Source organism: Microplitis mediator, chromosome 1, assembly GCF_029852145.1.
Source record: "Microplitis mediator isolate UGA2020A chromosome 1, iyMicMedi2.1, whole genome shotgun sequence".
Classification (NCBI taxonomy): domain Eukaryota; kingdom Metazoa; phylum Arthropoda; class Insecta; order Hymenoptera; family Braconidae; genus Microplitis; species Microplitis mediator.
This window is the reverse complement of record NC_079969.1, coordinates 6,717,726-6,745,690: the sequence shown is the minus strand read 5'-3', so window position 1 is coordinate 6,745,690 and position 27,965 is coordinate 6,717,726. Positions and strand designations below refer to the sequence as shown.

Genomic DNA, 27,965 nt, shown 5'->3' with positions numbered 1-27,965 from the left:
GGGAGCAGAGATTTTTAAAATTTATTACAACGAGGAGAGTATTCCTTACGGAAAAATACTAATGAACACTATTGGGAAACGCTAATGAAAAACTAATGGTCGAGGATTTTTGTGCACTAAAACTTCAGTGTAATTAGTGTGTTTAATATTCTCAGGATTTTTAGTGTGATAAACCTGTTGCACTTATTCCTTAGTATCGATGGTGTAACCCAATAAAAAAAAATCGGTCTGTCAGTTGACCCTGCGGGCCAGCCCCAAAACTTCCCGCTGTTTTCGAGCTCGTTGAGCTCGAAAACACTATTGTGAATACATTTTCGAGCTCTACGAGTTCGCAAATACTTTTGTATGCCATTGTTTTGTAAAAAACCATTTTTTAGCATTTCTTTCTCCCACGATATCTCGCGAACGAATTAACCGATTTTGATGGTTGAGGCGGCAATCGACGCGTTTTGTCAGGTTCTAAAGCTGATAAAATTTTGGATTCGATTTATCGAGTCGTTTTTGTGATATTTCAGGAAAAATAAAAAAAATTTTTTTTTTTAATTCTTTCGACAGCGGTTTCTCTTGAACGAATGAACCGATTTTGATGGTTGAGGTGGCATTCGACGCGGCTTATAAAGCTCTAGAGCCCAGTCCATTTTGGAATGAATCCATCGAGCACATTAAAAGTTATCCAAAAAAAACATTTTTGAAAAAACTTTATTTTTGGAATATCTCTGAACGAGCCCTACCGATCAAGCTCAATTTTCTCTCGGCTTCAAGATATTGACAATCCGCGTCGAATGGCACCTTAAAGTTCAAAATCGGTTCATCCGTTCAAAAGATACAGGTATTTACATACGTACGTACGTACGTACATACATACATACATACACTCGGACATCATCTTGAAATTAGTCAGAATAGCTTCCTAGGACCTCAAAACGTCGACATCTGATGGAAATTCGATTTTCGTAAATCGGACCGAAACCAATAACTTCCCGACTTTTGAAAATTTACAATTTTCCTAGCGGGAAGTTAAAAATCGGATCCAACTATATATACTTATAAAAATTATTTATCATTACTGGGGCTCGAACCTGTATCCTATTGCTCATCAGTTGAAGCTTATAGCACTTTTTCCGTAAGGTACAAGCATCTATCCATCATATACTATCGTCAACGATGTGTTTTAATAGCAATGATATTATGCAAATTGTTTGGGCAGAGTACATGGAAAAAAAATTCTATGAAAATTTACTATACAAGTATCGTAATCCTGGATCCGACTCGTTTTACCGTAAACTATCAAATACTTTATATGAAAACTTACTGTTTACAAAAGATTTTTTACAATTTACTATCGTAATTTTACCAAAAGATTGTTGTATCAAGTTCAGTTGAAAAAATACAATACTGGTATCGTAAAAAGTATAGGAACGAAAAAATAAGATATAAAAACCTAATTATTCCTGTATTTTTTTTTAACTTTCCAGTGCTGCCTCTGTATCTTTCCAATGTAAGTAACAAATTTTACGATACTCAAATAGGAGTATTTCTAAATTGATGTTAGCAGTATTTGTCGTGGATAGCGCTAGTGTACATTTGAGGGACCAGTGTATGAGTTATCTATACTATGATAAGATGTTTGTATAGTTATATAAATGTATATTGAGATTCGGCTTTTCCGTACGAGATGGCACTACCATCTACGCTTCTCACAAGTGTTTATATTCATGCCTGTTTCAATATATAACAATTCCACCTCATACTCATTTGACAATCTAGTCAAGAGCCATCCCGAGTCGAAATTTAAAACGTATCTCAAGCTTATCAGGCGTTGAAAGCGCGTTTAAGACGTCTCAGGCGTTAAGAGCGTGTTTAAAACTTTTCAATAATTTTGTACACCTCGAACGCGAAGAGGAGAGGTAGTACTCTACTGTCGTCAAATGTCCAAGCACGGTTGTCGTTAACTTAATTTTTGATTCCGATTAAAATTAAAAAGGTCATGTACTGGGTATTAGATAAAATTTTTTTTTTTCCATTTTTCGTCAAGTTATGACCTCTATGATGTTTTTATGATATTTTGGGCCAATATGTAATATATGGGGCATAATGGACTATTCGAAAAAAAATTAGGAAAACGGTTGACCCTAAAGGCCATCCCTGCAACTTCCCGCTTATTCCATACTTAAGTGCTCAAAATTGCACTTATTACGTTTTTGAACTGAAATGTTTTAATCACGCTTACCCCGCTTGAGACGCTTGACATACGTTTTAAACGCCTGAGACGCTTGAGATACGTTTTAAATTTCGACTCGGGATGACGTGAAATCCTCAGATGATGAAATGACGTCACGTGTCCTCAACAATCTTCCTTCAATTCTTCTCTGTCTCTATTTTCTCTCTGACTACATCAGTCAGCAACCCTCTCTTTTTCGTTCGTAGGAGCAGAAATTCTACATTATCGACTGTTTAATATTACGATACTCGTATTGTAAACTTTATAAACCAGGCTTGTTTAATTTGCTCTAGTATTGGTCATAATAATGTTTTTGGTAGTAATATTTATCAAATAGAATTTACGATGGTATATAATAAAAACGATTATTTAGAGAGTCTGGTTCAGCATTACAATTTTATACAATAAAAAAATCGTAAAAATTGCAAGAATTTTTTTTCCATGTATTTGACCGATTACTTGGCGCAATAAATCAAACCTTGTTTAATAATAGTAGTTCAAACTTCGACACAAAATTGTAATAGACTCGAACAAGGTTATTACTATGGAGTAATAAATGTTCGAGTTTTTTGTACAAAATTTCAGCCAATATTGTAAACAACTCTTGAGCAAGCATCACTTAATATTACTACTAAGGCAATTAATACTTACCGATTGTTTATAATTAGCACATTTATTATTTATATTGTCTCCATCCCCAACAATTAAATTTGCAGACAATACAATGAATACTAAAATATCAAATCTTATTGATAATAATAATACACTAAAGGACATTTTAATGTCTACTCTTTTAAGAATTCAAAAGTCCACACTATAGGTGACTAAAATATTTTTAATATGACTATAATGTACTGAATAACAATTCGATTGGAATTTTTGTCTAAAAAACAAATTTTATAGTTCAATTACAGTAATAAAAAAGTAATTAAATTCGATTGATGTGTTGCCTCAGTTCTAAAGTTGAAGCGTTTGTTTTGTTATCACCAGTGATAAAAGATATCTCATGATGATTTAAGTTAAATTTAAGAAACATTTTTTATAGTTCTTATCAAATAATAATAATTATTATTGTTACAATATACTTATAATAAAAGAAATATTTTTTTTTTTATGGAATTTTTGTAGTTTATTTATACTCGGAGTTTCCCAAAAATAAAAAGTAGTCGTCTAGAAATATTATTTCTTGATACACCAATACCTCATTGTTATTGACGGTCTGCCCGAATGATTAAAATGTTTAATTTGTATCGAACTCTGAACAAATATTGTGCCTATACAAAAAAAAATTTACCGATAAATAAGATTATTATTTTACATAATTTTTCTATTTAATTAATGGACAAAGAATATGCTGCAAATTGCATGAAAGCCCCATAAGTTTTTATATCAAAAGCTTGTGATTTCTGATTAATCGTAAGGATGATTTAAAATTTTTTAAATCACGAGATTCGGAAAAGAAATACAACAAATGGCCCAAAGTTGTAAATAATGCATTATTTTTTTTAATGCATTAGCGATTTCATTAGAGCCATCAAATTTGATTTTTTAGTGGCGACAAATTCCACTGACCATTAAATTTACGGTTCTGTAAAAATTAAACCGAACGACACTTCAACCGAACGACAGTTCAACCTAGTGACATTTCAACTGAAAATAACCTGTACCTCCTTATTTAGGTGCCCTTTTATCAGGGATTTTTTGTCGGTTGAAATGTCGCTAGGTTAAACTGTCGTTCGGTTGAAGTGTCGCGGTTGAACTGTCTTCGGTTCAATAGTCGCGGCACCAAATTTACATTATTAACGGTGAAATTTTCCATTAGCTATTAATTTTAATTTTTTAATAGCAAAAATTCCATCAACCATTAAATTAAATTTTAAATGGGAATGATTTACACTAAAGAATAAATAAATAATGGTTAATGTAATATTTTTCCATTAGAAATTTTACAACCCCGAAATGGGTGACATTTAGTTCCTACCTATTACAAATCATACTAATAAGGTATAGTTAAGTCTGCAATAGAATGGGCTTCTCTCCAACCTATGGAGGGTAGAGGTACCTCTACCCTTTATACTCCAACCATTTTTCTACAATTAAGTCATTACTGCACATGCGCATTAGTGTAAAGTCATGGAGTTCATCATAGCCAAGTACAGGGAAAAACGCCCATTCTTTTGCAGACTTAACTGTAGCTCAATTTAACCCTTTGTCGAAAGTGTGTTTCGAAATGTATCGGTGTGAGCTCTACGGGGGTAGCGCCAATCAAAGATCATTGTTAAAACTGTGTGATAGAGATGGGTAGTTCCAGACCTGTATAGTTCCATGAACTATGTCTTTTGTCGGATACGTATCCGATCGTTCCTCAAAATTCACTTTAGTATACTCACTAGTTCTTTTTTGTCCGCCACTGCCGTCATGACCAACAAGCAGTAAAGCAGCAGAATAATTTTTGATCGGTGATTTCTTATGGAACTTTGGGTTGAATACCACTCATAATTCATTCTCTATTTAGTATAAAATAACATAGTTCGCCGTGAATGCGTCTTAAACACATAGGTCGCATAGCATGATGTTGTGCATACTAGAATATTTTGTATGTCTACGTTCTAAATACTGAACCTTCATGAGAATTGAAAACATTAAATAGTTCCACGGATATGATTCCAGGAACTAGTTCCTTTTCGCTCCGGAAACGTTCCAGGTTCATTCCGGAATGTTCCCGTAACTACCCACCTCTACTGTGTGAGTAACGGTTTAGTCGTAGTAGTGCATGCATGCGCTCCGTTTTACTATTTTTTCTGCCCCTTCTCTACTAAACAGGTTAGCGCTCTTTTACTTTAAGACGAAGATGTACGATTCAAATTGAGAGTAGGGACTCAAGGTCAACCGGGGAAGGGTTAAAGTGACGTCATAAGTAAGAGACGTGAAATTTGTTAGTGTCTTCAATCATTGAGTAGGAATGTACTCCATCCGTTTAACTTAAACTTTGTGATTCAATATATAAAGTACCGGTTAAAGATATTCTAAATCACACTATTGATCAATTAGAATGGATAATATTGTAATATAAAAATTTATTAGGCTGACTCTAGCGATTTAACGGCATATTCTTCGAGAATGAATTACATAAAACATATTAACAAACAGTGACAATATACCTGAAGTACTTGGAATACTCTGTAATAATGCATGAAGGCCATAATTGTTGACCATTTACATAATCCGGCTGAACATTGACCACAAATTCTGGGCACATGGTGTTTAATCTATTTTTGAAATCGTTAGTGCCAAACCTAAATGAATGATAATAATTGTTTCAATTTCATACATCTATCCAACATAATTGAATCAACTTACATTGGAAGAATCTTTGCTAAAAATGTATCATGGACTGTTTGATAATTATAATATGGTGATAAAATAAGTGTCGGCTCTGCATTACCTTCGCAAATTTTGTGCTCATTGATAATCACTAACAAATTATAAAAATATCAAAATTTCTTTTTAAATTGAGGCAAATATTCTCCATCTTATAAAATGGAGATAATTATTGATTAATATAAGTGTATTAAAAACGTATTGATTCCTTATTCAAAGTTTTCTTATCTTTGAATATTGTCAATTCTTTATATAACTTTTCAATCATAATAATTAAAATGACATAAATACTTACTAGCTTCAGTGAATCGTCTAGTTTCGTTATCCAGCAAAATCATTCGCCTTAAATGTATAATTTATTAATAATGATCGTGTAGAAATTAGTACCATACTCAAGCGTAAAGTGGACACGAGCCTTAGGCGAGTGGTGCCAACACACGAGAGTATAACACTAATTTTTACTAAATCTATATAATAATTTATGCAGTGCACGAAGAAAAATGCCATCTTATGCCTACAGACTATACTAAGTTCGCCGAGTTTCTACCAAGAACGTATATTTAGTTGTTCGATGGCCTCTTCTGAGCGCAAAAATTATTTATTTTTATAGATACGCATGCGTGCATCGTTGTCTTTTGCGCATGTATCATTGCCATGCAGCTGAAAGGTTAAAATGTACGCATGTGTTCTTACCCAAATAATAAACTTTTTCACTTAAAACAGGCCTTCGACTTAGGCCATGTTTTTTTCGGTTTGAAGTGCAATTGTATTGAACTGATCACTCGCGCTTGCGTAAATAGCAGTTTCTATTTTGCTTTCCCGGGATATCTGTGAGGAAGCGAAGTAGAAACTGCTATTTGCGCAAGCGCGAGCGCACCATTTGGACTTTAAATCCAAAAGAACACGGCCGTATCCAGCGTAGCTCAATTAGTCGCTCATGAGCATGCGCAGTTTAGACATTTTGGTGGGGACAAAAATGTGAGTTGAATGTATGAAATGGTCCTGGACAGGTGCGTTAACTTTATAGAGATTTAACTGTAGTTAGTCATGATGATAAAAAGTAGCACTGGTTCTAAAGCTCGATCCTTCGAAAAGGATGAACCTTTAAAATGAAAATTCATGAAGCCGACTTTAGGCATTTGAAGGCATATTCTTCTGGCATGCTACTAGATTACATATTTCATTATTTGTATTGATTTAGATACATACTGAGTTAAAACTGTCACAATATCATGATTTTCTAATTGAAAATACGGCGTCAGTTTTTCCACAAATTCCTTCACGTTATTAATAGATTCAAGTGTCAAAACTGTAGAATTAGAAGTAATGTCTGTGTCCTGAAAATAAAATACAAAATTGTTGAAAGTACAACTCTTATTTACAACATTTAAACTCTCTGGAATGGTATAGTAAGGACACTCTTGTTCTTTTTAACTCATTTTCAAAAACAAGGAAGTTATTGGTTTCGGTCCGATTTTCGATAATTGAATTTCTAATAGATCTTGACGTTCTGAGGTTATAGGAAGCTATTTTCCCTAATTTCAAAATGATGTTCATGTGTATGTACTATTCGTACGGGTTCTGTGCGTTTTGATTCCCGGACATTTGATCCCTTTGACAATTGGTTCCTGACTTATTATCTTAAACGATTCAAAAGATGCATTGTGGGTGACGTGGCATGTGGATAGTGAAAAAGCCGGCCATGTACACACAGATGGCGTTTATTTACCTACGTGTAGCCGGTAACTTACCATCTTATAATAGATTAAATAAAAATCAAAAATATTTAATAATTAATTTCATTTAAAACTGTACGATGGACGGTGGCGTTATACGTCCAACCTATTCAAATTTTTTGGTAACTTCAGTATTAAGTATGAGGCAGGATGTGTTGGAGGTGCCTCACTGACGATTCCACCAACACATCTGGGATGAAACCTAATATTGTTCGAAGTCTATTAAACTTTGAGTTTGATAACGATTATAAGTTTGGTGATTTATCGCGGCCAATTGCACATTTCAATACGCGATATCTACTAATTATCGACTAGTTATTAGGCAGATATTTAAGTGTACACGTGTCAGTTTTACATCAGAAAAATGGCGTCTAACATATAATCGTCTCTGCATACGCGTACATTATCAGTCTTGTTTGAAATTCTAACTCTAGACAAGATTTAGGGGTCTTGGGGATGTTTTATTTTGGGGATCAAAACACCTAGAATCTACGTACGTACGTATGTATGTAAATATTCTGTAACTTTCAAACGAATGAGCCGCTTGAGGAGAAGGCTTATGATGGATAATCGACTGTATATCGGGGATGCCGAGTTACAAATCAATTGATGATAGTACTGATTGTTAATTTAATAATAATGTGTATAGATGTAAATAATTTTACCTGTGGAAATACAATCCCTTTCAACATAAAATCAATTGACGGCGATTCAAAATCACTAAAGAGCATGTTATTATTGTTGTAAAACATCAGAACAGTTTTAATTAATTCAGCAGATGATTTACTGTAAAATTATAAATTTTTATTACTTTAAGCGCATGACCTACGTATTAATAAAATATGTGTGTAAAACATATAACTAAAATATAATTCAATTACATGTAATTTTTTTCTAAATCCAAAATAACCAGCAATTTTATATTAAGCGCATTTATATGAGTAGCTTCCAAATTAATTTTTTCTCTTGGCGAAATATCAGATATATATGAATCTTTATGTAAAAGTGCTAAACCATAATAATAATAATTATTTATATTTAGAATATTGAATAGTTATATTGAATATGTAGCCCAATTTTTTTTTTTACCTTGATAAGTATCCAGTATTTTAACGTAAATATATTGATATTTGTTATTTATAATTTTTGGTAAACGTCGAAGTACATAATTTCCAATGTTTCCATCCTTTTTAACAAAACGATAATAAAACATAGATTTAATCTTTAAACGGTAACCCTGGTCTGAAGTTTCAAAATAAATGAACTTTATAATAGTATATAAAAAAACCGAGTCTACTTCTAATAGCCGTCTGTCAGACCGGCATTACCCGTAGCGTGCAAATTTTTAAGGTAACCGTTTAAGGGTTAAAATAACTATAGTTGTCCCATAGAAAGTTTGGGATTTTGCCCTGCCGCAATTATTCCTCCCCTACCACAATATTTGGATTTGCGCATGCGCAAGCATTTATAATAAAAGGGGAAAGAACAATGGCGGGAAAAAATCCCACGCTTTTCCGGGACGACTATATACTTGAGTCCGTAAAAGAATGATCTTTGTTCTCACCATTTTTCTACAATCAAGCCATTACTGCGCATGCGCGTTAGTGCAAATTCATGGACTTCGTTAGAGCCAAGTAGTAGGAGAAAAGCCCATTCTTCTGCAGACTTAACTACATACTCTAAAACCAACCCTGTTTAAAAATATTGATTGAAAAGAATTAAAAATGATGAAATTCGAACTCTTTTCAATAATTTCAATTCTTTTGTTTGTATATATAGATAGACTGTTTGCATGAAGTGACCGCTTCTTAATTCTTTTCAATCAGTAGGGGAGGGTGGGGCAGAGCGGCCCCCCTAAGCCAATTATTATTTTTTGTGGCTTTCAACCATAGGATCACTTTACTTTTGTCCTATTTCGAACAATTTTATGGACATTTTGCCAAAATTCTGAAAAATTTTTTTTTTTTTTTATGGGGCAGAGCGGCCCCCCTTCAAAAAGTGATAAAAAAAATTTTTTTTTCCGTTTTTTTTTTTTAAATTGTTTTCATCATTAAGAATGTATTTCTTTCTCTTGACAACTATTTTTGGTTTTATATTACTCGAAAAAAATGTTTTAAAGCGTAAAAAATCGTTCACTCTCGATTACCTTAATTACTAATTGTTATTTAATAAAAAAAAAAAATCAATTCTATAATTTTACTTTATTTCAAAAATTTATCAACTAAAAAAAAAAATTTAATTTTTACAAATTTTTAGTGACCAAATTTGCCTCTTACATAGAGAAACGGCCGAAAAATATGAAAAAATAATTTTTTTGGAACTTTCGGCTGGTCCATTTTGCCCCAGATGTTATGCGTAGGGCTAGAAATGTGGAATTATAATAATTTTTTTTTAATTTGACGATAAAAATATGAAAAAATCACTTTTTCAAAATTTTGGGCTTGTCCATTTTGCCCCAAATGTCATGCGTAGGGGTAAAAATGCGCAAACATATCGGATTTATAGTAATTAGTCGAAAAAAAAAAAAATTTTTTTTTTGTCAAAATTTCAGGGGGGCCGCTCTGCCCCACCCTCCCCTATTGTTAACCAGGGAAGTGTGTTACAAGTGTATGAATGCATTGTAACATACTTTAAATGAGCCTTGTATTTATATTCTCGTATGTGTCTGTACACGAATACATACTTTTCTGCTTTACAGGATTATTTAATGTAATTTTAAAAATGCTACCGTAAGATGGATTGTGAGGCTAAATGAATTTCGATAAAATTGAACGGAATACGGCATAAGCCCAGACAGCTCAGTTGCGGAAAGTGCATTAATTGCGACTACACGCTTGGTTTTAGAGTGTAAACATCGTAAGTTCCAAAAATTATATTTCAGAAAACGGTTAAAAGTCGACATTATTATTCACTGCATGGGGTAGAAGCATTTATTTCAAGGAGATGTGAAAATGGTGACTTAAAGGGTTGCAATTGTAACAGGCTGTTATAGACCAAGTGGACTATAGACATTCATTTTATTTCGGCTTTAATGAGTTAGCATAGTGTTGATTAATAAATTCAACAATTAGTTATGCAGCGCGGTTTCTAATTTAACCTCTATATTTCGGTAAGCTAGCAGTCTAACAGCACAAAGGAACCAACAATTTAAGCAGTGAGGTTATATTTTGTTATGCTAAAATACATTACCAAACTTATATTCATTGGTCCGTGGTATGAATAGAGAAGAGCCGCCTTTCTACTTGAATTATGATAAAATGTAAAATAATTAAGATCTGGAGCATACTATAAAAAATAAACAATTTTAAACAGATTTTTATGCATGTACGGTTTTATTTTAGCGATTATTATATTGGAAATTTCAATGGTTAATTTGAATAAATTTATAGTTTGAAAGCAGAAAAAGTAAATAATAAAAAAAAATTCGGCTTATTACCTGATAAATATTTGACTTTCTGATAGAATAAAAACTATTTTTGAGTTTATTAACGCTACGATCATTATTATGACTAGATAATAAGTGAACAGGAGTTGAAAAATCAGCTAGTAATCCATCAGCTTCTTTCAATTCTACCGAATCCAATATCCCCTCATTTGAAACTATTGAAAATTTAAGTTTTCTCGCTTTATGGTCCTCGAAATTTATTTCAACGAGCTTACAATCTTCGACTATATTATAATAACAATCAGTTAGCTATCTGATTAAGCCAATTGCTTAAAATTATTATTCATTATTTATTGTTTATTACTACACTGCGAGAAAAAAAAAATTAGCATCTTTTCATTACAAGAGATACTTGAAGTAAGTAAACGGTGAAAAAAAACAGTAACCATTACCGTATGGGATAGTAATCTAAGCTATATAATATACAAAACAATGAAATCTCATGTAGAACCATAAGAATTACTCTGACCCGAGAAATAGCAACTATTTCCACAGCAGTTAGTACTGTCTCTAACTATAGTGAGTAACGTTACACATACACGGAGAGAAAAATATCGCCAGATTAAGTATACGTATCGCTATTCTGGCTATACGCTGTATAGTCATCTTACTTAACGATACGCCGTATAGCCAATTCAGCTATACAGAGTATTCTCACAGTGGATCATCAAAATGACGATCCATATCCTTATTTTAGGCATTTTATGAATCACTGAGATGACTATTGCGCAAACTCTGTATTTAGGCATCCGGCAACCGAGAACGACGATACGTATAGCCAATTTAGCTATACGGATCCTCACGCTGGCGACACAGATACCTTATCAACGAAACTACATATCGTTACAAAGGCTATTCGTCGTATTATTAAATTAAATAAACGAATACTTAACCTAACCCAAATACGTATCTTTATTTTAACGATACTATAGATTATTAAATTAATATGAGAGTATTCCTAAATTAGGTATACGGATCGTTATTCTGACGATATGTCGTTTGAGGATACATTGGATAGTCATTCTGGCGATATTTTTCTCTCCGTGTACTACATTAAAAGCAATGATAGTTACTCTGCAGATATCGTTCGTTAACATTTTGTGTACTTGTCTCTTAATTCAATAACAGGATTTTGATTTTCAAAATCTAGAAGAATCTATAATAAGATATGCGTAATACGATTGTGAGTGTGTTTTAGGACAGTACTGGTTACTACACTACTCTCTAAACATGAATAAGCGAAATAAGTGAATATTCACTAATTCCAAGTGCAAACCGAACCACTAATTTCAAAAAGTGGTTCGGTTGGTACTCAGAATTAGTGAATAATCACTTATTTCACTTATTCATGTTTAGAGAGTAGGCAGTAGCCACAGAAGTGAAGTACGCACTACCTCAGCCATCAAAATCGGTTAATTTTTTCGGGAGATATCGTGGGAGTCAGAAATGCTAAAAAACGGTTTTTTAACTTCCCGCTAAGAAAATTGCAAATTTTCAAAAAAGGGAAGTTATTGGTTTCGGTCCGATTTTCGAAAATCGAGTTTTCATCAGATGTCGACGTTTTGAGGTCCTAGGAAACTATTATGACTATTCCCGGGTGGACGTCCGTGTGTGTGTGTGTGTGTGTGTGTGTGTGTGTGTGTGAACTTTTTTTTGTCCGACGATATCTTTGGAACGGATGAACCGATTTGAACGTACTTGGTGGCGATCGAAAGAGCTCACCAAAACTTAGTCTTGATTAGATTTTGGGGTAAATCGGTCATGTAGTTTACAAGTTATACAAAGAATAAGAATTAAAAATTTTTTTTTATTTTAGTTTTTTATTGATTTCTCAGAAACGACTTATACGATCAACTTCAAAATCTAATCAGCTCTAGAACTCAATAAAACACTTCGATTGCCGCCTCAATCATCAAAATCAGATAGTTCGTTCGAGAGTTATCGCGGGAGAAAGAAATGGTAAAAAACAGTTTTTTGCGAATATCTTCGAAACAACTGAACCAAACAATTTCAAAATTTTATCAGCTCTAGAACTCAATAAAATACGCCGATTGCCGCCGCAGCTATCAAAATCGGTCAATTCATTCCTGAGATATCGTGGGAGAAAGAAATGCTAAAATCGGTTTTTTTTTTTAAACAATGGCACACTAAAGTATTTTCAAGCTCGAAGAGCTCGAAAATGTTTCCACAACAATGTTTTCGAGCTCGAGGAGCTCGAAAACAGCGGGAAGTTTTGGGGCTGGCCCGCAGGGTCAACCGATAGACAGATTTTTTCGATAACAATGACATACAAAAGTATATTTAAGCTCGAAAATGTATTTACAACAATGTTTTCGAACTCAAGGAGCTCGAAAATAGCGGGAAGTTTTAGGACTGGCCCGCAGAGTCAACCGATAGACAGATTATTTTTTTTTTAATTTCACAAGCAAGTAGAATAACTAAATCAAGTTACTATTTTTTTTATTAATTAAAAATACATTTTTTGGGTGGCATGTAAGTGAGTAAATTACTTAAGCTGGATATTCTTTAACGAAAATATAAATTTTTTTCTCTCAGTGCAATAAAAAAATACAATGAAAATTTTATTAAATAATTAAAAACATATTTACTGTAAAATGTATGTGATTTTTCAAGTTCTAATAATTCATGAGCTTCATTTTTACATTCATAATCCTTCTCACTAATTATTTTATTTAATGTTACACAAAATAAATTAAATAACAAAATACCAATTAATGGACTCATAATTTCTACAAAGAAATAGTTTAATAAAAATAATATACGGTACTGAAATTTAATTGTAGTAATTTAGTACTTAATTGATAACGTACCAGTAGCTGCAGTATTTAACTTTCATTCAACGAGCAAAAATACGATTTAGTAAATAAAAGTCAAAATATAAAAACTTGAAGTTTTTATTTGTTACTTATCAGAAATTAGTTATTTATATAATTTTTCGAATAACAAAGTCATTAAGTTAAAAATAGACAATAAAAAGTTCAACGGTATATTTTCTATTGGAGAGTTGTCTATTTTTTATGACTTCCTTCAATAGAAAAATCATTTAGGTGTTGACGTAAAATATACTTTCTATAAATAGTAAATTGTCGGTGTTAAAAAAAAATATATAATTTCCAAAATAACATACATTTAAATCATTAATATTTGATTTATTAATTATTTATATTACAATTATTATACGTGATAAAAATTCTATACTCCCTAAATATTTTGTAGTTACTAATTTATTTTTGCGTATCAATGATTTTAAGATATAATTTATGATAATAGTTAGTTTATCAATTAAATGACAATCAATTGACAAAAGTTATCATCTCTCATAAATAACTGGATGACATACGATTATACTTATGGTTCGACAACGAACAGTCGATTGATTTATCCAATCAATTCGACTGATGGCCCCAAAGGCTAAAAACCGGATACCCTGACTTCAACTTGGTCAGCATTGCCTCGCAAAATAATCTATAGAAAATCGAAACTCACTGACTTTCCTCCGAAGACTACACGGGTAAAAATATCCGGCGGAAATTACGCCGAAACCATAGAATTTTATTAAATGGGCCTTAAATTTGACCATAATCACGCTAAAGCCGAAGAATTTTATCAGAAGAGGCCGAAAAGCCTGAGCCTTTCGTCAGCTACTTATTGGCCGAGAAGAAATTTTAATATCATTTCGACTTCAAATTTTGTTACCTGGGGTACAGACATTTGATCGAAGCCCTAATTTTGATCAGGATCAACTTCTGAGAAATAGCATAGAAATTATATACCAAATTGGAACTCACTCAGGCTTATGCTAAAACAAAAGAAAATTCTTCTCTACTTTTATGTTCTAGCATTAGTTCGAAAAAATTGACTGAAATACCCCCAGAGACTAGAAGCACCTTTCCAAAGCCCTCGTTTTGGTCAACATCGTACACGGTAAGAAATACATGGCGTTTAACACCATGCTGGTACGGTCTCAAGACAGATACTAAAATAGTATGTGAAATATTCCAAGACAGTATTGTAACGAGTCCCAGAAGTATGCCGTTATTTACTATACTGTATAGTACTGGAGCTATTGCATTGCTCACGTATGCATAGCAGGCACGGCGAAACAGCATGGCCCTGAGAGCCATACTACAATCCGAGGGCACAATGCCACTAGTTTTTCCCGCCATAATTTCCGGCGTGTCAATCAATGTATACTATCGTATTACCACCAAAACTATATAGATGTCGTTAGACTAGGTTTATCGGCCAGAAGCAATGTGGATACGGCAACGCAGTATGGGCCTGACGGCCATACCGACATTGCGGTGTCCGTGACAACTATGGCCAATGTTACTATTCCCGCAATGGTTGAATCATCTATGCATACAATTTTATAACCTATAAAAATCTTCGATACCGTACAGTATGGCGTTCACGCCCATACTGGTATAGTGATATCCGCAAAGTATCTCTTACCGTGTAGACAACACATGAACTTAGGATATCTTCTGAAAGACTCTAGCCTCAGTTTGTCTAAAAATTCTGACAGTGTTACTAGGGGATGGTTGACTTATAAAATAACTGCATGGGGAAATTATTTCCGTTTGAAATGCTATGACCGTAGTAAAGCCGGACCATGTTGGCCACCTGGTGGAAGTCGAAATAAGCACTTGCAAAAACTGGTATGACCATAGTAAAATTTACAATGATTGCAGTAATTTGTGATAAAACCATTGGAAATTTTACTATGGTCATAGTAACTTTTGCATGCGTTTCTTTCAAGTTCCGTCAGATGGCCAACATGTTCCGGATTTACTATAACACGATAGCATGTCAAACAAGAGTAATAATTTCTCCGTGAGACTACAAAATAATTCCTAAAATCGTCGGTCTTACGATTTTTTGACACTATTTTTAAACTGAAATAATAATCATATTAATTTACTATGTTCTTTATCACTTCCTTGTCTATATTTAATTATCAACGGATTAACCCTTCGTCACCCGCATCACTTTTTCATCCTTCGTCACTCGCGCGGTGAGCGCTGCGCCGCCGTGTTAAATCAAGCGCGCTGTTGCCACATTTTTCAGATTGCTAAATCTATATAAAAAATAATCTAAAAGAAATTTTTTTTAATAATTAATTCATCGAAATTAAAAAATAAAAGATAGATTTTCCATTTTGTTTTTAATTTTTTTTATTAGGAATTACTCTGTTTCAAGTAAAATTAAATTTTTTTTAACAACAATTTTATTATAAAAATCGCTTGCTCATAAAATTATTACTCAAATGTATTTTAATAAATTATTCATTTTTGATATTATTATTGTTAATATTATTAATTCTATAATTATTAATAATGCTTCTATTGTTACTAGAATTTTTTCATTATTTTAACTCAAAATTGATTAAAAACAAAATAAAATTCAATTACCTGTTGTGGTTATAACCTCGAAATTCTTCTTGAATATTATACACACATTACATATAATATAAATATATATTTGTAAATATAATAATTAATATTTAAATAACATATTTTTGTTTGTGACAAAATACTTATTACGCGTAGAATTATTCTTAATTATTAATAAAAAATGTATCTCTATTAAGAGAGAATACCTAAATGTCCAACCTAAATATTTATATATCTATATCGTACAAGAGAATATTACCACACACAAGTTGGCAGCAGCGCGCGGCGGACATTTACCGGTTACTAACTCGCACTGGGCGGCGTCGCGCCGCTTTTCAATTTTTTTCGCATGAAAATATTTTTTTTTAACAAAATAATTTATTTCTTAGAAGCGGCTAGTGCTAGAAATTCTTTTAGAATGTCTAATTCAAGCATTCTAATTTTTTCGACCTCATCCGTCACCGTAATTATGAGAAAATTGCATAATTGTAAAAAAGGCGGCGCCGCGCTCATTGAGCGAGTGACGAAGGGTTAATAAAAAGAAATCAGTTTTTTTAACAACCAAATTAATGTTGAATTAATTTATTGAAAAATGTTTCCTTAAATTTTAGTAACGATTTGCATTCGACAGCTCCATTGAAGTCGATATTCTTCCATCGGAAGTCGTCGGGTCCCTAAGCGTAGCATCTTATGACATACATTCTATACAGACGATGTATGTTATTACTTCTTATGTTCACTGAAATATGAGCAGTTAGAGTTCCTAATGAAAGTGAAGAATTGAATTACTATCATTTAAATCTATATCTCTTTAATACCTAAATATAAGATTAATAATTTACCGGAAATAATCTGAATATGAGTCGATAATACACGTAGGCAATGTTCGGTATTGTTTGGATCTTTTCCCTTGAATATTGTTCCAGTATTTGGAGCAACCATTTCTCTTATTTAGTTCGGCATTATTTGAGCTGAACCTACAATTTGTAATAATTTATTCGTAACAAAAAAATGTATAGAAATAGATAACTTAATGAATAATATATTACATATGAACTTACAAATCAAATAATTGAAATAATAAGATGTTATGAGCAGCTTGAAAATCAACATGGTACGATAAAAAAATTGATGGATCCTCATTAACGTCACAAATTTTATGTTTATTCAAGCTATCTGGTAAATAATAATTAGTCAATAAGTTTTAAAAAATATCTAATCAATAAACAATAATAATTATTATTACCCATTTTTACTAATTTTGGAGGAACTTCTGAGGATCCGTACATCAAACGTCTTAAAATAATTGATTTACATATTATTAACTATCGAAAAAATATCGTAACAAATTTGTAAAGAAATTGTTATTAATAAAAAAAACGTACTCTGTCATAAGAATTACAATATCATGATTATCAACACCAAAGTAATATTTGTGAGTATACATAAATCCTATTAATTCACTCGTTTGCTGAAAGTGTAGCTTACTTGAAAAGGGACTGGTACTTCCTAAGTATGGGTTTGGTTTTGTATTCTTTAAATAAAAATTTAGTTAAATTATTTATTTTTTTTTTGCATAATTGTCTGTAAAAGTGAAATACAATCGAGTCGCGTTATGAGTCCGTCGGCTTATATTTCTATTGAAGACATTCCCCCTCTATGATTATGAAAATAATCATGTACATACTCACACTCTTGTAAAGTAGGGGTAATGTGAGCTACGGCGGTCAAATACTGAGCAGAAGTGGAGGTACAGGAATTCTTAGCCCTCTAAAAATGAATTAGTGAAATGAACTGCCAATCAGTGGATAGTCACTGTTTCTACAGCTATACGCTATAAGTATACCACTAATTCAACCAGTGGTATACTTATAGCTGATTCCCAGTTAAAATTCACTTATTTGAAGTGAATTTCACTGATTCCTTTTTAGAGAGAGAATTATACTACCCTACACCCCTGTAAGCGGGTTCGTAACACGACTAGACTGTAGTGTATTCTTACTGAGCCACAGTGCATATTTACTCTTATTCCCAGTTATAAATATACAACTAGGAATTAGTAAATATTTACTAATTTAATTAGTTCAATTTTATAACTGATTGATCCAGTGAAATTTGAACACTAATTTAATTAGTAAAAATCACTGTTGGTTTCAGTGAAATGGTAGCTCAGTAATCGGTGAAATTCACTGATTGCCTCAGTGAAACAAAATTACTGATCGAATCAATAAAATTCATTGGTAATACAGTAGAGTCTCTATAACTTTTTCATTCTGTAACTTTGACTTCCCTTAATTTCTTCTCCGACAGCAGGGGAAGTGTTCTCCCACTCTGTCACTCAACTGTACATGCGTAAAGATAAAGCGCGGTTCTGCGTATAGGCGTTGCGTGTAAGCTGAGTATTTTAACCCTAAATTCGTGTACGTAAATAAACATTTAAGTTAAATGAGCTTTAAAAAAAAAAAAAGAATAAACTTATTACTCGATGAAGAATGAGTTTCACTGGAAAAATTGATTTTCTATTTAAGAAGTTTAACAGCAATAGAATTGACATATTAATTTTGGCAAAACCTAACCTTTAAAATTTAAAAAACTCGCCTTCTAGTAAAAAGAAGGGGTACTTCTATAATTTTAATTCCTGGAATTTTGGATTCGTCTCAGTCAAAGTTAGAGAGACTCTACTGTACTGACAAAAAATCCACTGTTGATGTCAGTGAAACAGAAGATATTTTTTTTTACTTTTCGGCGGGACTCGAACACGGTTGAGTTAAAATGTCGTATTTAATTTCCTACTTTGTAATATAAGATCAACAATTAATTAATGACTTACCTGTGGAATAATAATTGCTCCGATTTCAAGGTCTACTGTTGGTGATGTAAAGTTGCCGTTCATCATACCAATAAAATTGAAATACATAAGAAGAATTTTCATCAACTCACTTGGTGTCTTACTATCAAATTATCCATTTAAGTTATTGTACAATAAAGATTAATATTGTGATTTACTGATAAATAATTTATGAAAAGTGGTAAAATAATTCAATGTTTACTCAAAAGTATGTTCTAGGTCCAGTGCAACAAATAATCGTGCCTTAATCGCCTTAACACCAGAAGCACCTAAATTGAATGATGGTTGTGGAGAAACGTCAAAATCGTTCCATACTTCGGTGGCTAATAATGATGAATATATATTTTAAATAAGTAACTATTTGTTATGAAATTGTAAATACTAATATCACACGACAAAATATCATATGTACCTTAGTAGCACTGTCTTAAGCAGGTCATTTGATGAAAGGCCTTCAGCAAGTTTCTTACGGAAGATTTAAACAAGGCCTGAAGAAGATGTATTTCGTAAGTACTTAGTCGCGTTATGAACCCGCTTACAGGGATTTAGGGAAATATAATTCTAAGAGTTTCTGTGCCCCCACTTCTACTCAGCAGTCGACCCCCGTATCTCAAATTTTCCCTACTTTGGAGTGTCTTCAATAGAAAATGAGTTGACTCATAACAAACGGACTCATAACGCGACTCGACTGTATACTTGTTGCAAATTTCATCGTCTTTGCGTAAATCTATAGAATCAGTCTGCAGCAATTCTTAACCAAGATATCTTCTATAACAATGTTCAGTAAGAGTTGCTACAAAATCGCTTAAGATATCAGGTTTATTTGTTTAGGATTGCCCGAGGCTCAAATTTAGTCCCTATAGCGAACCCAGTGGTTCTCATTGAAATTTGAAACGTTACAAATTATTAATATGATCGGTTGATAAAATGAAATTGAATATTAAGTGAGTAGCTCTAAATTTACTATACTAATGCTGAATACACGGATCACGAAGTAACGAAGTAGGAGTCGCCATCTGTAGGTATTCGAAGCAATGCCTTAGCAAGTCTGACCGAACGAATCTTACGTAAGTATCTTAGCCAAGAGCTACAACAGATTTGCTTAACCCTTTCCAGTTGGCCTTGAGTCCCTACTCTTAATTTGAATCGTACGTCTTCGTCTTAAAGTAAGAGAGCGCTAACCTGTTTAGTAGAGAAGGGGCAGAAAAAATAGTAAAAGGGGGCATGCACTACTACAACTGAACCGTTCATCATCACTCCGTGAGGTGGATTATCGGGGAAGGGTTAAGATATCTTACGGAAAATATCTTGCCTTAGATCTGTGCAAGACTGATCATGTAGACTTTCTTAAGACTTAAAATACGGATTTACTTAAGACTTCTATAAGAATACTACTACGGAATGCTACTAGAGTAAATGTACGACTGTGAAATTTTATCCTGTGATGTTTAGACATGTAACTAATTATATCAACTATTTTATTACCTTGATTATTTTCTAATACTTGTACATAAATGTACTGATAGTACCCATTATGAAAGTTACTGGGTAATCTTCTAAGTACATAATTCCCAACGTTTCCTTCCTAGTAAAAGTAGCAATTGTGACAATGATATTAATAAAAATAATATAGGTACTTATAGTGATAATTAGTAATGTTGATATCGATTAATTACCACACTGATATCTAATGAATCTTTGAAAAAATGAATCATAGAAGCTAATTTACTTCTATCTTGGTAAAAGGTAAAATAACCAAGATCTCGAGCATACTGTAAAAAAATGGTTATTTTGATGGGCGATAGAAAAAAAGATACTTTAGAATAGTTCTAAGACTATAATATAATATATTATAAAGATCTGAGTAAATCAGGATCGATCTTTGCACTCGAGAAAAAAATTATATACAGAGGCATGCGTAGACCTTATTCTTGATTATTTATATGTATGTAGATCTATACAGATCTACTTTGATTAAAGTTAAAAAAAGCGAAATATCAAAATGTTGATTTTAAACGTTTTTGAGACCTCGTATAAGAAAAATTAAACACCTAAAAAGATCTATAAATCCAAGCATATCTAAATAGATCTATTAGTTCAATGAAGATCTGAAATCCGAAAAAATTAGATCTGCATAGACGTAAATAATGTTGATCTATAAATATCAAATTAGATTCCTGTAGATCTAAGTGATCTATGATAATTTAAAAAGTAGGACAAACCGATCTACGTAGATCTGAACAACTTTTTTCAGGAACTCGTGTTGTTTCATACTGATTTACGCAGTGTGCTGTTAATTAAATATTGATTAAGTCATAAATATATAATTTATGAATTAATTGATAAATATACCTCATCAATGGTTGTTTTGTTAAAAGTATAATTATCAACTTTAACAAGCCTTCTAACACTTTTAAGCGAATCTACTTGACTGAGATAAACAGGCGTTGAAAAATCGGCAAGTAATCCATTTGTTTCGTAAAGATCCAAAGTTTCCAGTACTTTACCGGCAATAGATACAATGGTAATTTTTATATTACGTGATACCTTATGTTCTCCAAATTGTAAATCAACAAACATACAATCTTCAACTAGATTATGGAAACATATTTTTATTATTAATATATTTTGCCGTTTTAGTAGAAACAAAAATTGTGGATGGAGAGAATTTTTCCTGATTACCCACAGAAAATGCAGAACACATTGACTTCTTGATAGCTATTTATGATATAAGTTTAGAAGTGATATATTATTGTATAGGTTAGTTCAAAAATAAGCCGACAGGTTGCGCTGTTGTTTCCTAACCTATTCTTTTTATACACGCGTTACGAAAATCTATACCTTTCAGCCCAGATGATACTCCTAGCCTAAAATATGATCAAGTAACCAAGAATAGACGTTACCTGGAGACACGTTCAAAGAACAACCCCATTAACATGACTAACTACACTTATAACGAGACCTATCTCTGGGATTCTAACACTCCTTCCATCTCAGGAAATCAAGAGACTCTGAACAAAGGAGGCTTGAAAAGGTCCTTCCGTACTATCAGTTTCCTGGAATGGCTTCTATTGGTATTTTATAAAAAAAAATTCTCTCCATTTTGTGTTATTCTTCAATTTATAAAAGGTAATAGTAATTTACAATAATATTGATGATCTTTTTTTAATTTGATGTATCGACTAGCGACATCTCGACATTCATAATCTGCATTGACAGTAATAATTTGTATAATTGTGAAAAAAATTAATAATGGATTAAAATTTCTTAAACGTTCCATTTTTTCTGTAATAATAAAAATATTATAATAAGTATTTTGTTGAGATTGATTTTATAATGCCTATTATTAGTAACAAACCCTCTGTCGGCAAGCTGAGTTGTTCAGAGCGCAAACGGATTTTTTTTATGCGCTAAACAAAAATGAATTTTAATCAAGAAGAATTTACTTGAGCCAAAAAATTATTAGAAGGAAAATTTTTTTGATTGAAGAATATTATTTTTGTAAAATAGATATAATTAATTAAAAAAATGTATTACTAATTTGTAAGTCAAAATAATATATCGGTAAATACTTACATGTTAAAATTAAAAATCAAATAGCAATTACAATTGAACAAATTAAATTTATAAATTAAAACTGTTACCAATTTATAAAAATCAATGTCTTTAATACTAATAAGCTCATGAAAATAGATCCCTTCTCTTTAATTGGTATTATTTTATTCGTAATACTTACTTTTAAATAGCGTCGTTACACTTCCTATTTAAAGATAATGGTTAAATTAGATAGTAAAATATTTTAATTACCAATATATCTAATCAATCTATTAACGTTATATTTTAGCTGTCTGTATTTAAAATCAGGTACTAAAATCTATATATAGAATAAAATTTCACTTCACCATGTAATATCGATTGTAATTAATCGAGTGCGTCGTAAATTGACTAAATTAATTAACGATTACTTTCAATCCTATTTATATAGAAGTTTTATTAATATTTTAATAAAGGCAATTAATTATTCGAGCTTTAATTATATTTATTTATGGAAAGCGACTAAATTATCCAAAATAAATGGAAATTACGCCAGTTCACTGTACGATCACCGAAAAAAATAATCGGTAGCGGCTACTGATTATTTCGGTACCCGATGAAAATTAGTTTATGTCGGCTGTTTATGTGTAAGGAGAAGAGAAAGATTCATACATTTATAATTTGATTTAATATACGTGAGTTTTATGTAAATTAGATGTATTATATAATATAATTTTTAAATGAAAAAAAAAATTTTTTTACTATACCTGCACTGAGAGTTAAAATTCCTGCCCTGTTTAGAGGGAAAAAGTTCGTTTCTTCAAAGAGAAAACGAATGATTCACTGTAAAAAATTTTTAGACTCGTGTAAAAATTAGAATTTTTTTAAAGAAAACTACTGCATGGAATGTTTTAAAGATACACGGTAAGAAGTATTTTGCGGATACCACAATGCCAGTATGGGCGTCAACGCCATACTGTATGGTATCGAAGATTTTTATAGGTTATAAAATTGTATGCATAGACGATTCAACCATTGCGGGAATAGTAACATTGGCAATAGTTGTCGCGGACGCCGCAATGTCGGTATGGCCGTCAGGCCCATACTGCGTTGCCGTATCCACATTGCTTCTGGCCGATAAACCTAGTCTAACGACATCTATATAGTTTTGGTGGTAATACGATAGTATACATTGATTGACACGCCGGAAATTATGGCGGGAAAAACTAGCAGCATTGTGCCGTCGGCATTGTAGTATATTTATGAATATATAATGAATACAAGATAAGTAACATGTCTCCTTTTACCCTCTTTATCTCTTTTTTATAGATCCCATCTCTGCTGTAGCAAATTTAAAAAAAAATTCATGAGTGTGAATGTAGCAGACATCAGACAAATTTAAAATTATAAATAAATAGAGTAAATAATTAATGAAATATAATTTTTCAAAAATGCGCATGTAAAAAAATTTTTAAATTAATAAGTGCATTTTTAAAAAAATTTATTACTAAATTTATTTGTAATTTTAAATTTGTCTGATGTCTGCTACATTCACACTCATAAAAAATTCTTGCATTAAAAAACAAACAAAAATTTTAAATAAATAAAATCGTTCGTGTTTTTTTTTTTGTTTTTATTTAGAAAAATAAATAAATAAAAACAAAAATTTAATTGACAATTGAATCATCACATAATTGACATTTAAGCCATCTCTCTGATAGCTCAAGCTGGAAGTTTCTCTTATCATACATTGAATTGAACACAAATAAAAGTTATAAAAAATACAACTATTAATAATAAATATTTTTTTTGTGCATTGAGTAATCAAGTGTCAGTGAAAAATGATTGAATCGCGATCATCGTCAAGAAATAAAAATAAAATAAATACCAAAGCGTCTCCACGAAAAGTCGTTAAGGCGAATAATAAATTAAAGTCGAAAGTAATTAAGAAAAATTTGCGGACAAATAATCATAATAAAAGTAAATCGACTAGTTTAAAACCACATCCGTCTACATCAAATATGGTCAACGAAGCTATATTGAGTTTAAACAACCGTCGTCATGGATCATCACTGCATGCTATAAAGAAATATGTCAACACAAATTATCAATTAAATCCCATAAAAACAGCCCCATTGATAAGACGTTATTTGAAAAAAGCTGTTTTTGATGGTACCCTCGTTCAAACAAAAGGTCAAGGCTCCAATGGGTCATTTAAATTGCCGCCTGGTAATAAAAATAATTTGAAAAAAAAATAATTTAATTTAAAAAAAATTTTTTACAAAGTTATTGACATTTCTGGAAATTTTTTTTTTCTATAGTTAATAAAATAAATTATTTAGTGACTTAAAAATAATGAAAATTATATAAATGGATTATGAAAGTAATGAAATATTTTATTATTATTGATAAATAATAAAGTATTTAAAATTAATATTAAATATTGTTTATGATAAATATGTAATTTCCCTGAATTTCAATTAAAAATGTTAAATACGTCTTGAATAATATTATTAAATAATTTTTTTATTAAAAATTTATATTTTTTAATCTATATATAAAATTTATATTTTTTTTATGACGGAAATTAATTGCGGCAGGTGAGTAAAATAATTTAATTAATGTTTATATTTAATTTATTTTGTTTTTTAATGTAATTCGAATAATTAAAAAAATTTAATACAAAATAATTTATTTTTCATTATTTTTAATAGTGAAATGAAGTTTTCAGAAATATGTTTTATTTATGAAAAAAAAAAAATATAAATAATAATTTTAGAATCGGATGTGTCAATAAGAAATTAAAAGAATTTTTTAACTGCGTAAAATGATATACTTTTTTTAATTATTGAGTTTAATTGTTATTTAGATATTAGTATGAGAAGATAAGTAATTAATTATATTTAAGTTAAAAAATAATTTTTAAAAATGAGATGAATGTGCTTGTAGAAGTTTAGTATCTTCGAATTTTCTGGTGATGCCGTACAATCAAAATAGGTAAGGAATAATTTATATATATTCTAGTTATATGTATGCTGGTGAACTGATAATCATTTTATTGTCGGATGATAAATAATATTTTAAATATATATTTTATATAATTCGTAATAAAGATTTTGGAAAATATTTTTTTAAAACATACAAATGTTTATAGAGGAGGAAGGGGCAAAACGGGGTACTTACTCTCTAAATATGAATTAGTGATTTTTCACTAATTTCAAGTGAATATTCACTAATTGTCAATGCTACAATCGTACCATGCAGAATTAGTGAATATTCACTAAATGAATACGTGAATATTAGAATTCACTGATTTGATAAGTGAATATGGGAATCCACTGATTTCATCGGTGAAAAAAAATATTATATTGCGAATAAAAATATAAGGCACTTGTAATTAGATCCGAAATGTAATTAATGTATTAAAATCATTACTTAGAGGAAGTATACATGATTATGATTGATGAAAAAATCCCGGTGACTGCTGGGCTCGAACCTGCATCCTTCCGATTTAAAGTCTTTGATGCTATCCACTGCGCTGACCTAAATTCGTTATGATACCAAACAATAACTGATGAAAAAATAAAAAATCCGTGATGTTATGATTGACGTACTCTTCATATAAATATATTATTGTTCTGTACTTCTATTTTTTTTTTATCTTGAAAGTTTTTTATCAAAATTTTTAAAAATAGCACCATAATTATTGATTAATTTATATCTAGTGAAATTTTTAATTATTTGCGAGTTAAAGTTACTAGTGAAATTGTGAAATTCATAAATTAAGAAATGATTAACAATTTCACTTGTAGAAGTTATTAAAATATCGCTAGTTCAGTAGTGAAAATCACTAATTTTATAGTGAAAATTATAGTACTAAATTTATTAGTGAGAATTCACTAATTTGTTATTTAAATACACTGATTATGAAGTAAATACTGCTTCACTAACGTAATTAATGAAATTTTCACTAATTCATGTTTAGAGAGTAAGGAAATACTAGGTTTTTGGGGACTCACTGTCGTTAAATTATATTTTTTTAACTTCCCGCTAAGAAAATTGTGAATTTTCAAAAATTCGGGAAGTTATTGGTTTCGGTCCGATTTACGAAAATCGAATTTCCATCAGATGTCGACGTTTCGAGGTCCTAGGAAGCTATCCTGACTAATTTCACGATGATGTCCGAGTGTATGTATGTGTGTACGTACGTACGTACGTATGTATGTATGTAAATATTCATAACTCTTGAACCGATGAACCGATTTTGATCGTTGAGGTGTCATTCGACGCGGTTTGTTAATGTCTTGAAGCCGTAAAAATTTGAACTTAATCGGTAGGGTGCGTTCAGAGATATTTCAAAAATAAAATTTTTTCGAAAATGTTTTATTTGGATAACTTTTAATTTGCTCGATGGATTGATTCCAAAATCTAATCAGCTCTAAAACTCTATAAGCCGCGTCGAATGCCACCTCAACCATCAAAATCGGTTCATTCGTTCAAGAGAAACCGTTGACGAAAGAATTCAACAAAAAATTTTTTCCTTGGTTTTTTTGAAATTTCTCAAAAACGGCTAAATAAATCAATTTCAAAATTTGACCAGCTTTAGAACTTGATAAAACGCGTCGATTGCCACCTTAACCATCAAAATCAGTTAATTCGTTCGCGAGATATCGTGGGAGAAAGAAATGCTAAAAAATGGTTTTTTACAAAACATTGACATACAAAAGTATTTACGAGCTCGAAGAGCTCGAAAATATATTCACAATAATGTTTTCGAGCTCAACGAGCTCGAAAACAGCGGGAAGTTTTGGGGCTGGCCCGCAGGGTCAACTTATAGACCGATTTTTTTTTTTGATATCCGAAGTTAATAGAAAAAATTTTCAGCTGCTATTTTTTGTTATTAATTTAAACTACAATCTGCTAATTAACATTAAGTAATTTTTATGATTCATATATTACAGGTGTTAGAGGTAAACTTTATGGCTTGCGAGGTATTTAATTAGTTGAATCGGTTTTTCAGATCTGACTGTTTATATCTTTTCAATCTTCTGCTAATTTGTTCGACGTTCAGTAGGTTTGTTGCTAGGGTGTTGGGGTGATACATTAATCTAGTCTCATAGTTGATGCTGAATTGTTTTATTTCAGATTTTACAGTTGAAATTCCGAGATCTCTGAGTATTATCTTGTTTGACACAAACCATGGTGCGTTAGCTATAGTTCTTAGTGTTTTAGACTGGAATCGCTGGAGTATTTCAATATTGAAATTGCTGGCAGTTCCCGATAGCTGTATGCCGTAAGTCCAGATCGGCTTTATGATTATCTTGTATATGTTTACTTTGTTGTGAAGTGATAGTTGGGATTTTTTGCCAATGAGCCAGTATAT

The 27,965-nt window shown here is 31.4% G+C and overlaps 2 protein-coding genes across 2 annotated transcripts; both read right to left on the bottom strand.

The window, feature by feature from the left end:
• Positions 1-3,195: 3,195 nt before the first annotated feature.
• Positions 3,196-14,970, bottom strand: LOC130678717 (uncharacterized). Its single transcript, XM_057486148.1, has 11 exons — positions 14,853-14,970; positions 10,775-11,007; positions 10,528-10,623; positions 8,428-8,524; positions 8,220-8,346; positions 8,004-8,124; positions 6,812-6,939; positions 5,898-5,944; positions 5,582-5,696; positions 5,383-5,517; positions 3,196-3,495 (listed from the first exon to the last, which is right to left on the bottom strand). The coding sequence occupies exons 1-11, from the start codon at positions 14,968-14,970 to the stop codon at positions 3,462-3,464; spliced, it is 1,251 nt and encodes a 416-aa protein (XP_057342131.1). The 3' UTR covers positions 3,196-3,461.
• Positions 14,971-15,782: 812 nt separating this feature from the next.
• Positions 15,783-22,323, bottom strand: LOC130671441 (uncharacterized). The gene is made up of 12 exons (XM_057475338.1): positions 22,193-22,323; positions 21,401-21,639; positions 20,725-20,820; positions 20,534-20,633; positions 19,251-19,371; positions 19,031-19,151; positions 17,586-17,734; positions 17,447-17,496; positions 17,262-17,376; positions 17,043-17,177; positions 16,219-16,963; positions 15,783-15,884 (listed from the first exon to the last, which is right to left on the bottom strand). The coding sequence occupies exons 2-11, from the start codon at positions 21,626-21,628 to the stop codon at positions 16,924-16,926; spliced, it is 1,155 nt and encodes a 384-aa protein (XP_057331321.1). The 5' UTR covers positions 21,629-21,639; positions 22,193-22,323; the 3' UTR covers positions 15,783-15,884; positions 16,219-16,923.
• Between the last annotated feature and the right edge of the window lie 5,642 nt (positions 22,324-27,965).

What these genes read in the sequence shown, in the direction of transcription:
- LOC130671441 (XM_057475338.1), bottom strand. Translation starts at nt 21,628, where the DNA reads ATGTTTGTTGATTTACAATTTGGAGAACATAAGGTATCACGTAATATA. An exon ending in ATTCATTAGATATCAGTGTG is followed by an intron (nt 20,634 to 20,724) that starts GTAATTAATCGA and finishes TACTTTTACTAG; the next exon opens with GAAGGAAACGTTGGGAATTA. An exon ending in TCATATTCAGATTATTTCCG is followed by an intron (nt 16,964 to 17,042) that starts GTAAATTATTAA and finishes CACTTTCATTAG; the next exon opens with GAACTCTAACTGCTCATATT.
- LOC130678717 (XM_057486148.1), bottom strand. Translation starts at nt 14,970, where the DNA reads ATGGCGGGAAAAACTAGTGGCATTGTGCCCTCGGATTGTAGTATGGCT. An exon ending in AATACTGGATACTTATCAAG is followed by an intron (nt 8,347 to 8,427) that starts GTAAAAAAAAAA and finishes ATTATGGTTTAG; the next exon opens with CACTTTTACATAAAGATTCA. An exon ending in GATTTAGAAAAAAATTACAT is followed by an intron (nt 8,125 to 8,219) that starts GTAATTGAATTA and finishes ATAATTTTACAG; the next exon opens with TAAATCATCTGCTGAATTAA.